Raw genomic sequence first — 21,686 nt, 5'->3', positions numbered from 1 at the left:
GATTTAGGTTCCAATTTCCGGTTCAGACTAGCGCCATCAAACGAGTAATTCAAGAACTTGAATTTGTCGATATCCCGCATTCAATCCCCTAAATTCCCGAAGAACCAATTCAAAAATTACCAACATGATGAATTTTGAACCGGCAACCGAAAATCTGGATAACAGCCCTTGGATAGAACCCAGCATTCTAACTCATTATTCATTTGACTTTCAGTGATGAATCGATCGCCAACTATGATACTCCATAATGGGCCTACGATAGGTCAGGGTAATTACTGCATTTAAATAGGAAACCGGGAATGGTAGCAAGTGTTTATACGTAGCTCCTTTACTTACCATTGTCTGAATTAATCCCTTTTTCGATGGTTATATTTCCGCACACCAACTCTTCTTCAACGAATGCCATGAGGTAAAAATTATTCATGAATGATTTTACTATAAGGCAGCAATCTGTTCATGTAGCTTTTGGAATAAATATTTCGCTTATCCGCTCATCTATGAATTGACTGAATATAAGCTTGAATATTTATGCATTTTACTAATCTACGCACATATTTTGATTTTATGTTTTTTTAGATATTAGCTATGAAATAGATATACAGTATACTCCGGCTAACTCGGTACTGATTTACTCGGAAAACCGGCTGCGTCGCTGAGATTCCACAAAAAATGTTCTAAGCTCTATGTATTCCTATACCGGTAATAAATTCATCCCCTACTCGGTACCACTCAACTCGTTAAACCGCCTTACTCGGTATATTTTATGCTCAAATCCGACCTCTGCCACGGCTAACTTGGTAAATTTTAGAAATGAAGCAGTCCAATTCCGTTGAACGCGAGTCGAGGCGAGTTCATGTGCAGTTCTTGAATCAAATGCGATGAGTTTGAAATTAGCGCGGTAGTTTGAAATAGTTTAAAATATAGTTTGAAATAAAACCGTAGATTAGCTGTAAAATAATGCTAGCATTATTTTCGCCAGACATTTGATATAGCAGCGTTTCCGCTGATATGTTCAAATAACGCAGTCTTAAATGTTTTGTGACCTTCCTAAAAATGTATCAAAAATTGAACTAATTTTTAGTTTAAGTCCTCAGATATTCATAATAATATCCTCCCAATTTCAAACGAAGGTAAATTGACCTAGGCCTGATATTGGAAATATTGGCTTTGGGAGGAACATTCCTCCAAACCTCTAAAACACATAAAAAACTGAGTTTTTAGAATGATGGGGGATATATATATATATATATATATATATATATATATATATATATATATATATATATATATATATATATATATATATATATATATATATATATATATATATATATTTTTTTTTTCTCAGAAAATAGTAAACTATAGCCGCGGCGACACCAGACATATTTAGGCAATTTGAGTGATATGGTGCGCGGTATTTGAGGGTCTGCGACAAATGATTTTAGAAAGCTGTTATTATTAGTATTGAAATTAAGAAATAGAATATAGCAATGTTCGTATGAGATATCTATATCGCTATTCGTTATACAAAGGTATTTATCATGCATACATCGTTGTTGGTGGTTGTGATATTCATTTCCTAATTATTTAAATGCTCATCGTGCAAATTCCGTTACTAAATTTCGTTTCGTTACTCTTCTTAAGCATACTGTTAACAAACAATCTAGATCAAATCATATCGTAAATCAAATCAATTATTTTTCACCTGCAAATTCACATTTGATATTGATACATGTAATAATCAAAATTACTTATTTTTTTATTAAGTAGCACACTGCTGTAAATTGTAATCAATGCGCTTTTCATGAGTATACAACTGACACAAGCTGAAGAAATCCCAATTGAAATAAATGGGTAATGAAAATTAAGTTGAAAGGTATTAGGGGTGAAGAGATCTGACGAAAAGAAAAAACGATAGTTTCACGTCCTGTCTCGGCTTTATCTACGACGTCCGTAATACTGGTATTGATTCTCTTGGGAACAGGTAAAAACCCAGTAAATATCCGCTAGGTAAAATCGCAATAATTCAGTTATTCAGTTTGGAGTAATTGTTGGTACGTATCAAATTTGGTATTCAATAAATAATTAACAAATAACCCCCAACCGGATTATCGTTTGCGGTACACTTCAGCATAGGTTAGCATTGAAGTGATTATTGTCAAAATACGTATTACAGCAAAATTCAGCTAATCCATCTGTTTGAGTAGTTTTCAAATTCAGCTAGAATCAATTGAGGTGATTTCACAAATGCATGGTTCCTCATCTGATATACAACTCATAAGGAATTGACAAATATGATACACTTTGTTAAGAAGAGAAATATTGCATTGACATCGTTAGCCGCGATCACACGACAGTGAAATAGGCCCGGGAAAACTGCTCATATGAGCGTCAAATTGGTTGGTGCACATAAGCGAAGTAGTGACGTATTTTTCGTAGCTCTCCTTTAAAATTCGGTTTTTAAGTTCGTTTGAGACTTGGGTCGCATGGATTTAGATAAATCAAACATCTAATGTGGATATATAGTGTGATTACGCGGTTCCTGAACTTCGCTGAAAAGCTGAAACGCTGAAAAGAAAACGCTGAAATTTCAGAGAATTCCCAAAAAAACGCTGACATTTCAGGGAATTCCCGAAAAACGCTGAAATCGTGCTAGGAACCGACGATACACGTTTTGAATTTTTTTCCGGGCCGGGGCCGCTGCCGAGTCCTGAACCTTTGCTTTAGTCTCCACCTTCTTTTTGGTTATAGAGACTTGCATAAACAGTATGCGTGAAGTATGAAAACCTATGAACAATTTATTTGCTGTGGTGAGATAATTATCAGGTTTTTTTAAAAGAAATGACATACCATCTGTTAGAAAAATGTATCAATTCTTATTTTAGACTATCTATAAAAGGAGGAATCATAGGCCAAGTTGATTTTAGATGGACATACAGATACCAAGAAAAGACTTCTTATAGCAGTGATTATTTTTCATGCAATCAGATGCCACCACCCTTATGAAAATGGTACACGTGTATTTAGCTAAATACACGTGTAATACACGTGTAATATGAAATTACACGTGTACTTTTGACGTGTATTTTGAAGTACATGTGTAAAACACGTGTATTTCTAAAATACACGTGTAGTTTGGACATGTATTTTGAATTACACGTGTACTGAAGATGTGTATCTTGAAATACACGTGTAACTTAGGACGTGTATTTTAAAAACACGTGTAAATTCATGTGTGGCTTCTGAAATACATGTGCAATCTGGATGCATGTACTAGGCTAAATTATACATGTACCTTGTTTCTCATAATTGGTCACTTTTGTGAACTGCAATAAAATTTGTAATTACATCATTTGGCTTCACATGATTTCATAAAAAGTAAGATTTTGCATGTAATGTTCGGAGAATTGAAGGAATCTCCTGTCTTTTTAATTGTTTGATCCTCATTTAGTAGTTTTTTCCAGGATGCCGTGTCAAAAAAGTCATGTTGTTTGTCCTGTATTGACTAGATTGGATCCTGTATGAATGAAGCACATGTCTTTGTTGCCCTCTGAATAAATCCAAAAACTGTTTCACAAAAATCATGATCTGAACAAAAAATTTTGGATATTTCATTTATTATCAAGATAACTAGAGGCTTAGGGGACTGCCCAAGCCCCGAATTACAATGTTATTTATGAAAAATGTTGAATATATTGCTGTCACCAGCTCCAAGTGTTCTGCTTTCCTTGTAGGCCCATTCATTAATTTTGCTAGCTAGCTCTTCTTAGCCGAGGAGTCTTTTCAGTTGTTCATTAATGGGCATGTACACAAAAAATGTCCTTTTTCCTCTAATGTTGCCTTATCATACTGTATATCACATAATGAACATTTGTATCATACCTGCAATTTTTTGAATAATGTCTTATATACAGCGCAGTAATATTTGTTCACCTCCGCACATAGAGAAAATCTTTTCAAAATAGGCATTTAGAACTGCGTAGAACCGCTTTTCAGTAACAGTAAATTCAACCGATCCAACAATCCAGTCAAAACAGTTGATGTGGATCCAGCTTCGAGGAAGAACGTCATAATAGTAGTAACAGCCCCACGAAGGGTCACCTCAGCATTTGTGTGGAGAGGATCATCTATTTCCATCAATGAGCTGTGGCTGCAAACTAGATTAAACATTGTGGTGATTGGTCAAGTTCATATCGGATGAGTAGATTGGCAATTAAGATTGCATTCACTTTAGTCATAAGGCACTGTATTACTAACTTACGTCGTCACAACCATTGTCTGCATTATTGGTGGATTGTGGCCATTTTCAATTCTTAAATCTTCCAGATTCTCAAAATCGACTTCTTGAAAAATCGAAATGTCCATCATTTAGCAACATATTACCATCTACAAAACAAGAAGTAATTTGAGAATAAATTATTCCCAAGCATATAGAACTTAAGGCTACAGTAGGCCTATACGTAGGTTGCTTTCCAGCTAGCGATTTCGTAGCCTATTGTTGCGATGAACAGTAAACCTCATGCATAACGTACCAGATCGGACCTGGCTTTTTTGTCTGTAAGGGCTTATATACGAAATACATAGCATTGTCTATCATACATTATCCATTATATATGTATACACCATGTTTTGTATGTTGTACACATAAAAAGTATGTGGTACAATGCGATCGTCCACTGAGACATACAGAGGCCATCCCCTCAATTAGAACTGAGCCCTCTTGTAAAAACTAACAACATTAACATTAAACTAAACAATTGGCCTATGCAATTGCATAATTCTCCATGTCTCTTGTTAGTCCTGTCAACTTTATTGTCAAACCAATAATATACTTGTTTAACATTGAATTGATAAGAACTAATAAAGTCAATTTGATTTGCTTAGATTTAAAATGATCTTACCTCCAAATGTTTAACATGTAGGCCTACTCGCGTATTTTAACTGGCCTGCTACTTGCAATTTCTTTTTCAAACTCCATGCTTGCAAAAGACGAATTCGGTAGGTATACATCGATATTTACGGGTAATTTTTCCACTAAAAAGTGCATCTTTATGTTATTTGTCTTCCATTTTGGAACACTACTAAAATGAAAACCTCACTGACGAACTGACGAGCTCCGATTAAATGGTTTTCAATGAACAGAAAAAACCTAGACAAATCTAATCTCATCTAAATGTTGAATTAAATAGTAACAGGCCTTATTCATGCACCTTTTTGTCTATTTTTATAATACAGCTTATATTAAAATGATCGTCATTTCTTCACTGAATCGTTATTTTCAACTTACTTAATTGATTTTGCCTTAGCTTCATAATAACTTAGTATAAGTTATTTTTACTAATTAAATATCACTAATCACGATTATTCTTAAATTCTAAAAGAACTAAAATGCAGATGTAAAACTTATTAATAATTAAATAATCTATTTCAATTAAACTCCCAAGCACCCCTGCGCGGTGGCAGCCATATTGCCATTGTTAAGCAACACGTTTTCACGCCGTTTTCACAGGCTTTCACGATCTATTCAGTATTCTATTCTCATAATGATTTCAAAACGCATTAATGTATGACAATGTATAATAGGGGATCATTGACAACTGGACCAAAAGTGACACTGCTTCTTTGTTTGAGGTGAAACACATAGTGGATCATTGAATGATTAGATTCATTACAATTAGTAGAGTGGATTCGAATGGAAGTGGAACAGAAAAAATCGAAGGCCATTTATTATCCCGCGTTTAAAGGACGTTGTGGATTGTTCAGGTATGATTATTGTTATGTACATGTAGTAAAGTAAAGGTTTATTGTGTTGGGCTTCAGGCCACCACAAGGTCACTAAAAGAATATGTTTATTGGAATCACTATTGGCCCTTGCGGTAAATGAGCGGTTATTTGGTAGATTAAATGTCGGTAAATCGACGGAAATTAAGCGGTAAATTGTCAGTTTAATATCGTCGGTTATCTAGCGGTTATTTACAGACTAATTACCGACGGATAGGATTAACGACGATTTTCCGACGAACTTCCGACAGAATTGAAATCGTCGGTTTTTATCACCATGGTAGCAACAGTACACGTAGTTATATAATAATGTTCAAATTCCATTTCCAATCACGATTTTCAACCATAAGTCCTACAAATATCTCCTCTTAGACAAAAGAAATATAGAAACAGACACGAAGAGCAACGTGAGTAATGTTTTCTTTAAATGATTTATTTACAGACCAAACTGATCGGTGTGCGTGAGTGCACATGAGTGAAAACGGCGTCGAAGGTGTGGTGGATGCGATAAAACAAAAGCGCGATACGAAGAGCAAATTTCATAACCTCCAAACGATTAACAAAATAACGACGACAAACTCCCGACGCTGATTTATTACTGTATACATATCTTTTTGTTAAGATAAGCGAAATTTCGGATACAATAATTTCGAAACTAAATTATAGATGGCAGCACCAACAGAGGCTCTACAAACTATATCGTCTTACAAAAGTTTCTAACTAACCTCGTTGCTTCACATCGATATCGTTAATCGCGCTGTACCGGAGCGTGCCGAAAATACGTCCGTCCGTGACCACGACCTGTGTTTATTCCCAAATCTACAAACAATATAACTAGTGAATCACAAGCCGGATTTAGACCAAAATGGTCTACTACTGACCATATTCTACGATTTCTCGAGTTTGTGTAAATAAAATAACTTATATGTATTGATATGTATTGATGTTTAATATTTCCACGTCAAAAATAAAGTTCTAAATTGAATGTACACGTACACGTGAAACTCTCAATCGTTTCTTACTTGTCTTACTCTTTATTTCTGACGAACGTTCAGTTCAGGTAACTGAACCTTGTAAACTATGCATCAGCCCCCAGTGCCATTCTGAGAGGCTGCGTATACTTTACTGTTAGATGCATCTCCCCCGGTGTTCGCCATCTAACACATCCTCCCTCTGCAGCAGGGATTCGAACCTGAAAATTGAATATAGAGTAGAGCACCACGGTTCATAAAAAAAGGCGATTGTTGAGACGAGTACTGAGAACGCCTGATGATGGCTAATAGTCTTTAGCCGAAACGTTGCGCAAATATATATAACTCTTCTATTCAAGTTTCTCGTTTTGGCACTACTTATTGTGGGATTTCTCTCGTTATATATAATTGTCATACGTAAAAACGTGACATTACTTAGTGCTAAAAAGCAGGGTTTTTACGTGTTTTTCAAGAATAAGTCCCTTAAAAATAACTCGATCACAATGAATTTTTTGTGGGCTCGAGAATTCATTAAGCTAAACCATGACACCAAAAATCAACACTATTGATTCAATGGCCAATGTTTATGCCTTGTTGACACACCGGTACTCTATTCATTTTCAATGAAAACTGTTTCACAAGACCGTTTGCATAGGCAAACCTACGGTTCGCCAAAAATTAACAAAATCAGTGGACACAGAGTATTCATAATTTCTTTTTCAATTTAGCAATGTCGACGGTTTATTGCCCGTGCCAGAAGTGCAAAGGAAAATATGTCAATCGTGTCACCCGGTATAGACATAAGCGAAAGTACATGTTCGATGACCATGAAGCACGAATCAAGAATGTAAAGGTATGTATTGATGCGAGAACATTTTCTTAGCATTTCTGACTGTAGTTCTCTGGACTTTAGGAGTTATGATATGATATAACTTAAATTATGTATTGCACATTACAGTTAGACGTGACATGCGAGTACAATGAGAGTTCTGAAAATTCAACTACATGTAATATTGCAGACCTTCAAGTAAATACATAGTTCATTTATCTAACATTTTAATGCACGTAAAACGAAACTGAGTTAGGTCTAGGAAACCAGAGACATCATACCCACTTGGGATGTGGTTAAAAATGCTCAACAATCTAACAATTCAATATTCAACGCTCCCTAGTTTCAAATTTAAGGAGATTTTACTATTGAATTGAATGTGCAGTTACTTAATTACATATCATTAATGGAGAAAATTATGAAAAGTTATTAAGTGAATGCACAGTTACTTCAAATAATAAGTCAAATGTAAGATTCTAAATTTATAATACAAATAATTAATCGCAAAGTAGAGCCATTATTTGTTATTAAATGTTAAAATTTTAATTAAAATATAATACCAAGTTTGTTTTCTGGTGTTATTATGATGTGAAATTAACTACATTTACCAAGTTAGTAATGATAGACTGGGACATTTTTTCTGGGGACATTTTTTCCGTATACCACTGAAACCAATGACCTCAAAACTCAATATATTATGAATTCAATCAAAAGAACCCTGATATTGCGTCATATCATTAGTGGCAGGGGGGGGGGGTACAAATGCTGTAGTATTTAATCATATCAAAACTATATAAAGACTACATGTATATGAATTTTTGATTATTTATGAAGCATTTAGCTTATCATTTTTGAACAGATTCACGAAGATCAACACAACAAGAATTATGACGGATACAATGACGATAATGTAAATGATGATGGTGGAGATGGTGATCATGCCAGTGATGACGGTGATGATGGAGATGATGGCGGAGATGGAGAGGACGGTGATGATGGAGATGATGGTGGAGATGGTGAGGACGGTGATGGTGGAGATGATGGTGGAGATGGAGACGACGGTGATGATGGTGGAGATGACGGTGATGATGGTGGAGATGGAGATGACGGTGATGATGGTGGAGATGATGGTGGAGATGGAGACGACGGTGATGATTGGGATGATGTAGAAGATGGTGATAATGATGAAGGGGATTATGGACAGCATGAAAGATTTGAACAAATGATTTACGAAGGTTCCGATGTAAAATTAATACAGTTTGTCGGAATGGTATCTTCTTTTTACGCAAAAGGACAGAAAATGTCAAAAACTGCAATGAATAAATTACTGTATTTTATTCATCACATCTAACCGCAACCAAACATTACGCCAACAACAGTGAAACAGCTTGAAACCATAGAGAGGCAAATATTTGGTAAATTTCGCAAAGAGAAAGTTTGTGTAAACGGATGCACGATGTATTGGTATGAAAATAGAGACAGACAAAATTGTCAAAAATGCGGTTCAGAGGAAACCGTTGATTTTACATGGATGCCTTTGATCCCTTATCTAAAAGGTATGCTAAAAATGAGATCGCTATTGAGCATTGAGCAGGGATTTTATTGTGTATAGCTACACAATAGCCTATTGAATTTACTATGTTTCTAATCTAGCTACGTAAATTGAATTGCAGGGCAGTTCAGATATTTCAATATGAAACTAGTCAAACAAAATCGTATGATTACATCGAGGTAAAAGATGCCTTCATACAATGATGTTAACTGTTTAAATTTGCTTGAAGAAGTATTCGTTACAATTTGATAACTGCCAGGTCTGCTACGATTAGCTTGATCATGATTTTAACTAGGGGTCTAGGGACACCATGCTGACTTAGGAATTGGTTTTTGAAATGCTCAACAATCTATCAATTTCCCTTTTTCCTTCCACAGGCAGCTAAAAATGGTCCATTTATTTATTGTCTCAGAGGGATGCTGGGTAACTCGCAGAGGTCGACCATCTTCAAATACTGTAAAATCATTGAAAGTAGGTATAAATAATAATTGCTGGTAAACGAGTACAGTGAATCGACTGTTGTACAAAAAAGATTTGTTCTTAACTTTTCAGAGATATATGCATCAAATACAAATGCGGAATGGGATACAATTGCAGTAGAACTTAGTTCAACTTTAGTAGAGATGGAAAAATGTCTACCTGCTTCTCTGTTAACAGCTCATTTTCACCTACATCACCACATTATTCATACCATCAGAAGTTTTGGAACAGCCCACGCCGTAGACATGTTTCCAATGGAATCCACAATTCATCGTCTAAAATCAATCAATACAGCAAATATGAAAGTTGAGAAAAGTCTCATAAAAAACACAGGGTATTTGTTCAGATAAATGTTTGTAAATATTTTCAAGCCAGAAAAATGATTACAGTAAATGACAGTAAAGGATGATATATTTCTCTAGGCAATTCTTCTATACAATTCCGCAAGACATATGGGAAATGAAAATCTGCCTTTACCGCTTCAATTACTATTACCTAATGTAAGTAATGGATTAGATGTCAACACACTAATCTTAGCATGTTAGGCCTAATGTTTGTATTTGCATATATTCTTAACCAGGAAATACAACATCAACAACAGATGCAAGCAAACATCACCTATAGAGATTATAGAGCGAGGAATATACAGGATTATCTTCATGGGAAATCGACTTTAGTCATCCCAGAAAATCAGATACGACAAGCAATAATGGAATACTTCGAAGGGTAGATATTAGAGAAATTTAAAAATACAAATCTAAAAATCCTAAAATTTGAAAATTAGGGTAGCCCTTAAATTTGAAAAAAGTAACTGCATTAATAAGATATAACTTTATAGCTTTTTATTACAGTGAAAATAATATCGAGGCCATCGAAGCTTTTAATATGGCCACCATACCAGATCACGATATTGAGATGTTATACCATTTTAGAACTGCAAGGTAATTAAGCATTTTAAAACAACTACTTAAAAACTGTAAGTTAGTTATATTATTGATCTAAGGAAAAATATTTCAGTTACGAAGAAAATATATCATTAATGAAAACTAACATGACTAAGTAAATATTGTACTTGTAGGCCTAAAAATTGTGAGTGATCATTCCAATCGTGAGGGATAAAAATGGAGTGTCTTTGGTGTTTATTCATCCAATCTAAAAACCGCAGGGTCATTTTGATTTTGTTGTGTGCCCATCATCGCCATTAAATTTGTATGCTGGACATGAAATTAGGTCGCTGTCGGAGTTTCGATTGGGGACAAAAACGACATTAGTGCAATCAATTCTTGACCATTTTTTTTCAAACTTTATGGGGTCTACACCAATAAGAATTGATCCAATGACCGACACTATAAAATTGGAATTCCCATTTTTTTGGCTTAAAAATGTGTCCACCAGGGGATTGTTGGAAAACGATGTTAGTGCGAGAGAGTCTTCAATTCTCCACTGATTTCTCAACAACGACAGTGTGATGAAAATCAGGTATTTACATAATAGATTATATGAGCGTCGAAATGGTTTTAGTATAGATTACAGCGTGAGCATTGTAAATTCTTCTCATTTTAGGATGCCTACTCACTATTGGATGATACAACAGCTGCTGCCATACGCTGATTAGTCGGAAAACCTAATACTGTTGGGTGCATGCATGCTGTCGTCCACTCATTTAAAAGAAGATCTAATTGTCAAGGCATTGGACTGGATGCGACGCAATGAAAGTCTTCCATGAGGAAAAAAGTTGGACCCAAACCGGGTCGGCTAAATAATACGTAAGTACATGAATTCAATATATAATGGCTAGCGTTCATTTGTTGTTGATTTACAGGGGCGGATCCAAGCTGGAAGAACGAGGGTTCAGCTTTTATGAAAAGGGCCCTAGTCAATACAGGTCTCCCGGTGTGAAACGGTTGTATGGGGTTTGTGCACTTTGATCATAGGGTGGAATTTTTCTCCTGTGATTCAAAAGGGCACTTGGTCAGAAAAGGGGAGGGTTTAACGTTTAATATGGCCCGAGGCGAACAATCACCGTGTCCTGATGCGTTGGGTGATTCAGTCGAAGGACGTGTTGGATTCGGGCGATTCAGTCGGCGCAGACCCTGACAAACTAGGTGATTTTACCGACGATTTCATTGTTCAACATAAGTGCTTGACGAAATTGCCTAATGTGTCCCCACCTTTAGTCCATTTGAGACTTTAGTCCAAGCGGGCTATTGCATTCACCCTTCGTTCGTCTGTTGTTGGAATCCAGTATTTTGGGAAGTTTTAATACTCTTGATATTTAAGTTATACATATATCTATCCTAGCCATGTCTCCAGCCCAAAACTGGTCCGAATCAAGATGGCCAACTGCATTGGCCATTTTCATTCCCCAAAATCATAACTTATGCAATTTTTTGAAGTTTTCAAGGGAAATTTTGAAGATGCTTCAATCTTGACACAAGATGGCCATCATGTGACCTTTTTTGTACCCAAAAAGGTCATTTTTGTCTTGTAGCTGCCTAATGGTTTGCAATTTTTCTTTGAAATTTGTAATGGGTGTACATTCTTAACAATCTAAAACATACGAGACAGATTTTTCGATCAGTCAAGCGTGACACATTTGGCAGCCATCTTAGTGTCATCAGTTCTTATTCATAGATAGAAAAAGGTTTTTGAAGGAAAATATCAACAGGTTTTGACTTATAGTCTTGATATTTGATAATTGTTACCACTGTTGTAGTATTCATCTCATGTGGAATTGGGGTTACCCAGGTTTTTGTTCTCACCACCAGGGGGAGTTGAATATTGAATTATATAGGGGTCATTCATTTATTACGTACGCATTAGGGGAAGGGGAGGGGTCAGTGCAATTGCGTACTGTATTGCTGAATGTATATGAAAAAATGGCCGATTTTGCGTACAAAGGGGGAGGGGGTTTGAAAAATTCAAATTTTATGCGTACGTAATAAATGAATGATCCCATACAATTTGTCTAATTTATTTTGGTACCTATGAATACTTAATAACATCGATCAATTATAAAATTGTAGCTTGTGACATGTTTTATGATAGTGGTGAGTTTCAATGTCCTGTTTCTATTTTATTATGTTGATTGGTTAGCATTCGAAACCATATGGGCATGGTGTCCCTAGACCCCTTGTTTTTCATCAGGTGGCGTTGAAAATTGAAATTTCCAGATTGTCAAGCATTTCACCATATGGCTTAAAACCAAGTCATTGAAGAGTGCAAAAACTGTTAACTGTTATATGCAGAAGAATCTTAGAAAAAGCTACAGAATTCAATCATCATCCCAAGCAGCTGAAGTTGAATTATTTATCCGGGTAGAGAAATCATTGTATACTTTTGCTTAATTTTTTCAAATGGTTATCATTTCAGAACAATGTCGAAATGAGAAGGGTGCGAAAGAGGCCAACATAAGACATGCCATAACTCAAAGATTTATAAAATTTATGAAGATGAATAAATCAGTTAGTATGGAAAATGTGAATCTCTTGAGTATGTTCATTCTAAACAGCACATGGATTAAGGAGATTTCCTCACATGGTGGTTTGATTTGAATTCAACAAAAAATGGCAATTGAAGACACATGTATTTAGCGTGTAAGACACATGTAATATTGGATGAAATACACGTGAAAAGTACACGTGTAATACAAGATGAAAAACACGTGTAATAAGGATGAAGTACACGTGTAATACACGTGTAATTTGGATGAAGTACACGTGTAATTAGGATGAAGTACACGTGTAATTTGGATGAAGTACACGTGTAATACACGTGTAATTTGGATGAAGTACACGTGTAATTTGGATGAAGTACACGTGTAATTTGGATGAAGTACACGTGTAATACACGTGTAATTTGGATGAAGTACACGTGTAATTTGGATGAAGTACACGTGTAATTGGGATAAAGTACACGTGTAAAATTGGGCAAATTTTACACGTGTACTTGAAATACACGTGTATTTTCATTTACAATTACACGTGTACCATTTTCGTAAGGGCAGTGAACTTCAACTGTGATATTTGCAGCAGGATAACTAAACGACACAATTTTAAAAGATAAAAATAAAATGGCTATTCGAACGCTATTTCAGTAATAACTTGATTCAACCAGAGAAAAATAAGTCAACAGCGGATGTACAGATGTAGCTTTACTTGGTTTTCCTGGGACCAATCTTTAAAAGCTAGCGATATTCCGAGGTAACCAAGGGGATTTCAATAAAATACGAAGCAATGGGACCAGAATTCAAACCCAAGCGATGCGAATCTGTGGCTTTAAAGCTTGATTCTGATAAAATGTAGAACTGATTTCTTTTGTGTACTCTTGTACAATCTATAATGTATATTTAAAGCTGTTAAGTAATATAGTTAGATAAACGTTGGATCTTTTAGGGTCCAGGGTTTAGGGTCTAGAGGGTCCAGAGGGTTAGGATCACAGATAGAGGTACGGCACGAACGAACACGAACACGAACAGGTACGACACGAACACGCCCCGAGGCATCAACCTCGACACGCCTCACTACAACAATTAATTCATACTTTTCTTTACAGGGATAACCCGCTGCCCGTCGATAACTAGTGGAGTCTCCAAACCTTCGGTTTGGTCCCCTAACCCTTAATTCTAATCCTAAACCTCACCCTTACCCTAACCCTCTGGACCCTCTTGACCCTAACCATAACCCTCTGGACCCTCTAGACCCTAAACCCTGGACCCAAACCCTATCCCTTCTGCGATTCAAAAAGCCGCCATTTTGTATCTTTCCAATATCACTTCCGTTTTGTGGATGGTTTCAACATTACCTTAATTGCTACGAGGTCGTCTTCGGCTCCGTTTAACATTTTCAACTGGCATCAGACCACAATTAATAGGTTAGTAGCTCGAAGATGCGTAGGGCCGGACCAAACCGGACCCCAAAAATAGTAGCTAGAGTGAAGAAGAGGTCCCCATAAATGTTGCCATAATTTCGGCAAATGGGATAGGTAACGAATTTCGGTTATTTGTATCAAATCCATTGGTCCTGAGAGGCAGAATGATGATGAAAAAAGGAATTTCCTGGACCTCTTTTGCTCGGAGTATGGATACCAAACACGGTGGGGCATTCGGCTCGGATGTACTGGCATACCTGTACTGGGATACCCTTCCTTTCTAAAGGTTCGATTATTTTTTTAAAGTAAGGTTGGGTATGTGGGGCAGAAACCACTTCAATGTGTCGCTAAGATCCTGGCCTGGTTTAGACAATTCGATTTTATTCTATCACGCTGAAACTCCGTGTCGTTTAAACACGGTTCAAAGCACGGCAGTAAAATGAATGATGATCGGGATATACGAATACGAATGACGCTCCAAACATTTCCATAGTAGAGGGAGGAAAAACAGTTCTTAAGAATAATTAAACGGTAATAAAAGCATTTAAAACTTAAGAAACTGGACTCACACTCTGCCGCAGAGGTCGCGAAATCTATACCGCAGAGATTCAGAATTAAGATTTTGACCGGACCCGGTACCAGTTTCTGTCCACACACACTTATTTAGACCGGTCCAAAATTTGGTCCGGACCTGAAAATACCGTTCCAAATTAGACCGCTCTAAACTAGACCGGTCTAATTTGGAACGGTATTTTTGCCCGTGTGAACGCTTGGTCTAAATAGGACCGGACCAAATTTAGACCGGTCTAAATTTCGTCGTGTGAACGCGCCTAATGGATTATTAGCTACAGACATTTAAACATTAAGGGTATATATGAAATAAAGATAAAATGTGTACAACAATTTCAAGGCAATGATAGAAAATGATGGGATACTGTCAAATTAGTGACGTCATCGAATTTACTAACTATGGCCAATTATCATGTTCCCGAACGGTAGATTTTCCTTAAGTACATTCACCCGATATGTGTATTGTTACAATTGACATTTTGGTCCATCAGTATTCGATTGCTAACTTATAATTTCTTTTTTCTCTACCCTAGCGTTAGTCATTTTAGATAATTATTATATTGTAGTCTTCACAATGAAATGCATTTCCGCGTGTTAATTGACAAAAATTTATAAGCTTGGAACTACATCAATACTATACTACGTTATTCTACCAAATCCTTAATTATTAACCAAGACCGAAATATTACGTCCATGTCCGTGTGACTTTGAGTCCGGAGTCTGAGTCCGGGTCCGGCTTTCAGGCGCTACCTTTATCAGCGAGCTTTTCTACGTGGAACTGTACGAGGTGATGGTTGTCAGGGATCGATTCGTTTGCACCATGTAGGTGATCAGGAGTCGACCACCATTACACGCGTAGTACTGCGTTTCGCGATATTTGCTAGTAGGTGTGATAGCTGCTAAGCAGTACTGCAAATTTGACAAATTTCAATTCGAATGTGGAAAATAAGGAGTACGGTTATGATGCTGATGTTTTATAAAAGTGATATATGTGGATGCTTCGTTGTTGAATATAGACTGGGTGTTCACAATTGCACATCATGGATAGGCCTATGGGTCATGCGACAATAGTGTAACAGCCTCATTGAAAATGTTTAACTGGCCGTTCTTAATACTATAGACTGCTGGTCAATTATATCTATTGAGATGGCTAAATCCGAGATCCCCGCAGCTAAATCTGTTAGCGAAATCACCGATATAAATGTCCTTATCAAGTGGATTCACGATAACATGGATGAGAATGATACTATAAGCGCTGAGTGGAATCAGATACGTACAAATTTGAGCATTCTTTACCCAGTGTTTGTCTTCTTTTATGCAATCGTTGCGTGCTTTGGAACGCTAAGTAATGTGTGTTTGTTTTGGATTATAGTTCGCCGGCAACTGTTTTATGATCCAACACACTTTTTTATCGGAAGTCTGGCCATATCGGATATCATAAAAACTACATTAGTGCTCCCAATTACGTTGTCCAATATATTATTAAGAAATTGGATACTTGGGAGTTTTCTTTGTTACTTTTTACCTATGCTACAGAGTTTTCCCATACATGTGTCCATGTTGACATTCGTGATTATAGCAGTTGATCGGTATAGGTTGATATTGTACCCGATGAAACCGCGCGTCCCTGCTGGGTTGTGTACCATAGCAGCATGGGGCATATCTGTGTGTCTTGTGCTACCTATAGCTGTTTACTTCAGGTTCATTAATATCGGTGACCTCCTTCCTGAATATGATGGCTTCGGTATATGCTATATTCGTATCGGAGAGAATTACGCGGAATTTGTTCGAGCCATATTTGTAACAATGTACGCAGTGCCATTGGCGGTTATTGCTTTTCTGCATATCAAGGTTTCAGCTGAATTGAAAACGCAGATTTCTACGTTTGCCAATAGTAATGGTAGGCAGGAGGAACGATGTAGTAATGGGGATGACGCATATAATCACCACCAAGGAACGTGGTCGTCGATTACTCAGAACGAACCTGAAAGCACTAGTATTGCATCCGCACATAAACAGGATATGTGTACAACTGAAGACCAAGTATCTAACCAAAATGAAGATGAGCTGGATATCTATAAAGAGAAACGTAATCAACAGTATATGATATCTATGGTGACTGTATTTGGTTTCTGTTGGTGCCCGTTGCACATCATGGCATTGGTTGTTCCATTTGTTGGCGAGGAGACTGAAGAAAAAGAGAACTTTATGGACATTACATATATAACGTTCTCTTGGCTAGGGTTTCTAGCAACTTGCACAAACCCGGTGCTTTATGCCTCGTGGAAAATGTCCGACAGAACAAAAGACCGTCTACGAGGATACCTCAACTTCAGCAATCGCTGTCGAACTGTCTTTACGGGAAGGACAAATAGCCCAAGTGTCCGTGAGCACAATAATCTGAAAGTTTCTACCTAGTTCTCCTACTTTTTGCATGATAACCAATGCGGTCCTGACAAGCTTTTGCGTCCAATTATCATAGAAAACTAATACACCGTCGAATTCTGGTAGGCCTAAGCTTTATTTTACTGAGACCGAAACAAATGATACCTTGTTTCTAATCACACCTCTTTTGTAAGCCATGATAAATGCAGGAGGTATATATTCTTACTGAGTTTTTCGAAGGTAGAAATGAAATTTCTGAGATGTGGGAGGTATCTTATATTTTTATTTGCTATTACTTCGGTCGCATCTATGGTCGGCCGCCGTAATGGTGGCTTATCGCTTTACATCACTGAACAGATATGAACAGTTTGAGACGGGAAATCCACACAATGACGCAACGACCTTGAGATTCAAATATTTAAAAGAAACCTCCACACTGCGCTGAAATAAGCACTTCACTTGCGGGTTATAAGGTTCGAAATGAACGTATCGATCGTTAAAGAATATTACAAAATCAGATGATGTGATTATGTTATTTTACTACGAAAATTGCACTTTGATGTAAACATGAAAAAGACTTATACGTTACAGAGTCTTGAAAAGGGACGGCGAGTACCTTTTTATGGCAATTTTGCTGGTTAACTTTCCGATGCGGGTAAGATTTGAAAGGGATGGGAAACATTTATTTGACCTTAGAAATGCTTAATTGATTGTTCCATCAGTATACTTAGACTCTGGCTGTAATTTCTATTTTATGTGTATAGTCTCCTCAGCAACCACCTATTTTGGGGATAATAATTCAGAATATCTGCTTGGAAATACTATGATGTTATGTAATCTTAATATGTTTACGGATGCTACTTCGATCAACCTAACTAGGAAGCACATGTATACGAAGAACTGCTGGTTGACTCCGTGTTGTCATGGTAATCGTGAATTATAGAATTCACGATTTATAGAAATACGTAGTACGTGCCTTTTAAGTACAATGAACTGCTGGTTTACCTTATCCTACGCTGTTGGTATGTGAATAATGCAAATTATCTTAACGTTAATGTGAACTTTATTCAAAGAGCAGTTATGTAGTAAGTGTGGGATATAGGGCTCTATATCCGCCTGTGATCTCAATTGAGATTTTATATTATATTCCTGAACAAATCGCGGTCGGCGCACGATGGAAACAACGCGCTCCATGTGCGTTCACTATAACCGACAAAAAGGACCGATTTTTTGCGAATGGGATTCGAGCAGTTTAAACCTCCCAAGGTCAAATGGCAAAAACGTGACCTTCTTGACCATTATTTGAAAAGCAAGCTGATCATTTATATTCTCGGCGAACTTTTCCCGAATGTCCAATGGTTTTAAGGTTTTACAATGAAGTTCCTATTGGGTAAATCTTGTAAAACATTTTAAAACCGAAAGAAAGGGGGATTAGTGAATCAAATTTTTATAATTACATAAATTTCTTTACCGTGTAGCCTCGTGAAATATTCGTGAAACGAACAACTTCATATTACCATGAAACATCGGATAAAATTCTGTTCAGCATTGAATCCTATTTCTCCGTCGTGAAAAAAAAGGAGATTAACTTAATTCATTAACGTCATTTCAGCGATGGACGTTAAAGATTTCCTGGATTAACTTATTTTCCATGACTCAATTAAATATTGCATTTTGATTCTTTTCACTTTGTGGCTATAGCAAAGCCATTTTTCACAGTAGTGATGCAAAAAGTTATAGGGCTTTAAAAATGATACCTTTTTTCCCCGCAGCGGCCAAGTCATTTTTGTGAAATTCGTCTCGTAAGATTTGTATTCAGTTCATTTCTATAGCCGTCGGGTCTGTAATGGTAAATTGATCACGAATTTTTTTAAGTTATGGACAGGGAAGATAGGTGGCCGGCCAGGTCAACTTTTAAGCTCAGCGGAGTGGAGAAACAAGGTATCAAATTTTTAATCCAATCAATGGGATTCCGGCAACAAAGCACTTAACTGGGTTATTCGTGTGAAAATTAGTTCATTTTCAGTGAAATTTGAACTGCAATTTTAAGCTGCCAAATCCAAGAAATACTAAACGGAGTCATCGAATATGTAAGATCTGCTTTCTCATTCAGTCCGTGGTTCAGATTCCCCTGAAAATGTATTTAATTATCGGAAAAGTTGATTTAAGTAGAAATTGAAGTAGAAATTGAAGCACGTAACCCAGTAACGCTTAGCCTAGCGATCCTTGGGGATTATCGCCGAATCCTTGCTTCCCTCAGTAGCCTTTCCTGTGCCTCATTACCAAAGGTACGGCCTGTACAGAACCACCCTCAAGGACGTTCATCAAAATCGACCATTTTACAAGTAACACCCATAATCATGATTTTATTGCACATTTTATTCAACGAGCGATGTTTCTAATTTCTATACAGAACTTTGCAAACCTATATGGTCGTTTATGGTCATGATCAACTTGCCGTGTTTAGGCCTATACATGTGTCAATTAGGTAACGTATACAAATCCCCCGGGTAGAAATCCTTCTAGGTAAAGATGCCAGGCTAAATACACCCTAAGGTAAATGTCGCTGGTACAACAAAAAAACTCAAATCAAAAGCTTTGTTCTGTGTCCACCGACTGCTTCTAGTAAGATTATCTTTCCTCCTACTTCTGTATACATTCTCTCCGATATGGTTACGAGATGAAAATGTTGTTAACTGTAGTTGTTTATCTGTTGGTTGAACTGTTCACTTTTTTCTCAATCGTAATTAATGCAAAACGCAGATTAGAACGTATTGAATATCGGTTTAGCGACTTTTCAAAATTAAAAAATCTATGTTTTGATTTTTACTAACGCATTGTTTCATGTAAAACTATGATTTGATTGGGTACTCGGGCTAAATCAACCGCCCATCCTAATGACTTCTCCCTCACGAACCATAATCAACCATTGAAATGTTTGATACAATAATACAATAATGCACTACAATTATCAAATCTTATTTTGTAAATTTAGCAACGGACTTTTTGCGCGTTGCTAATTTCGCAGAATTGAAAATACGAACGATTGAATTAATCTATTGATACTGGTTTATTAAACGTCTCAATCAAATGGAAAGCAGGCACAGCGTGATCAAATCTGTGCTGCCCAAAACCAAGTTAATTAAGACACTCCCATCAAGAAATTAGTGACCAAAACTTCTAGCGATTGGTTCATCCAAATCTTAATGACGTATAAAGACACTAATTACCTGATGAGAGCTAAACTAATTGCGAGGGCAGGTGAGTTGAGAGTTGTTTATATAGCTATTTCATCACTTATTCAAAAATAGTGCCAGTTCGCTGGACATAAGAAATACTGATTAAACAAGACAACCTACTTGAGCTACCAAAACTGTATCCGGGTAAAAGTGACAAAGACTAAGTTTAGATCCATTAATGGACATAGGAAAAATCTACAGATATGTTTTCTTAGCTACAAATGACCCGGCAAAACATTGATTACGATATTGAAACATAAAAACACAATCCACTGTCACAGATAAAAATACTCCTTGCTTAAATATAATTGTTTAAGATAATTGTTCCCAGATTTACGGAAGCGTCTTGGGGACATAATCAATTTATTTATTTTCTGTTTGAAAAAGGAATTAAATCATTTTTTATTAAATGTTACGTTTTTTCGACCGGCATCGATTTAATTCCGACTTTTTCCGCGGAATTAGATCTTTTTTCATTTGATTTTATCTCTTTTCAACTAGTGGTGATTTAATTCAGACTTTTTTCACGGAATTAAATCATTGTCTATAGAATGTTATGTTTTTTCGACCGGCGTCGATTTAATTCCGACTTTTTCCGCGGAATTAGATCTTTTTTCATTTGATTTTATCTCTTTTCAACTAGTGGTGATTTAATTCAGACTTTTTTCACGGAATTAAATCATTTTTTCATTGAATGTTATGTTTTTCGACCGGTGGTGATTTAATTCCAACTTTTTTCCATGAAATTAAATCGTTTCTGAAATGCTCTCACTTGGTACGGTGCTGCAGTCAGCCGACGTATACGTTTATACAGTCGTAGTAAGCAGACGTATAACTGAGAAGCACAGAGCTTTAGCATTTTTGGGTACGTAATCTCATTGAATCATTATAGTGAAAGAGAGACCGGAAAGAATACTTAGCACCCCATCCTCACTCTTAATAAGATTTACACATGGCCATTAATAAAACGCGTACGAGCTGCATAATACACTTGATTCGGTTCATAGGGC

At 36.5% G+C, this 21,686-nt stretch overlaps 2 protein-coding genes across 2 annotated transcripts; both read left to right on the top strand.

Annotated features, from left to right (window-relative positions):
* The first annotated feature begins 616 nt into the window (after positions 1-616).
* LOC141898953 (uncharacterized) lies at positions 617-8,932 on the top strand. Its single transcript, XM_074785106.1, has 4 exons — positions 617-699; positions 7,481-7,605; positions 7,711-7,779; positions 8,441-8,932. The coding sequence occupies exons 1-4, from the start codon at positions 684-686 to the stop codon at positions 8,930-8,932; spliced, it is 702 nt and encodes a 233-aa protein (XP_074641207.1). The 5' UTR covers positions 617-683.
* Positions 8,933-16,198: 7,266 nt separating this feature from the next.
* On the top strand, positions 16,199-17,470 carry LOC141898952 (neuropeptide Y receptor type 2-like). The gene has a single exon (XM_074785105.1). It carries the CDS (start codon positions 16,199-16,201, stop codon positions 17,468-17,470), a length of 1,272 nt encoding a protein of 423 aa, XP_074641206.1.
* The last annotated feature ends 4,216 nt before the right edge of the window (positions 17,471-21,686 follow it).

Source organism: Tubulanus polymorphus, chromosome 2 (genome assembly GCF_964204645.1).
Source record: "Tubulanus polymorphus chromosome 2, tnTubPoly1.2, whole genome shotgun sequence".
NCBI classification, from domain to species: domain Eukaryota; kingdom Metazoa; phylum Nemertea; class Palaeonemertea; order Tubulaniformes; family Tubulanidae; genus Tubulanus; species Tubulanus polymorphus.
Note: the sequence above shows the minus strand (reverse complement) of the source record. Positions and strands in the feature narration are given on the sequence as shown.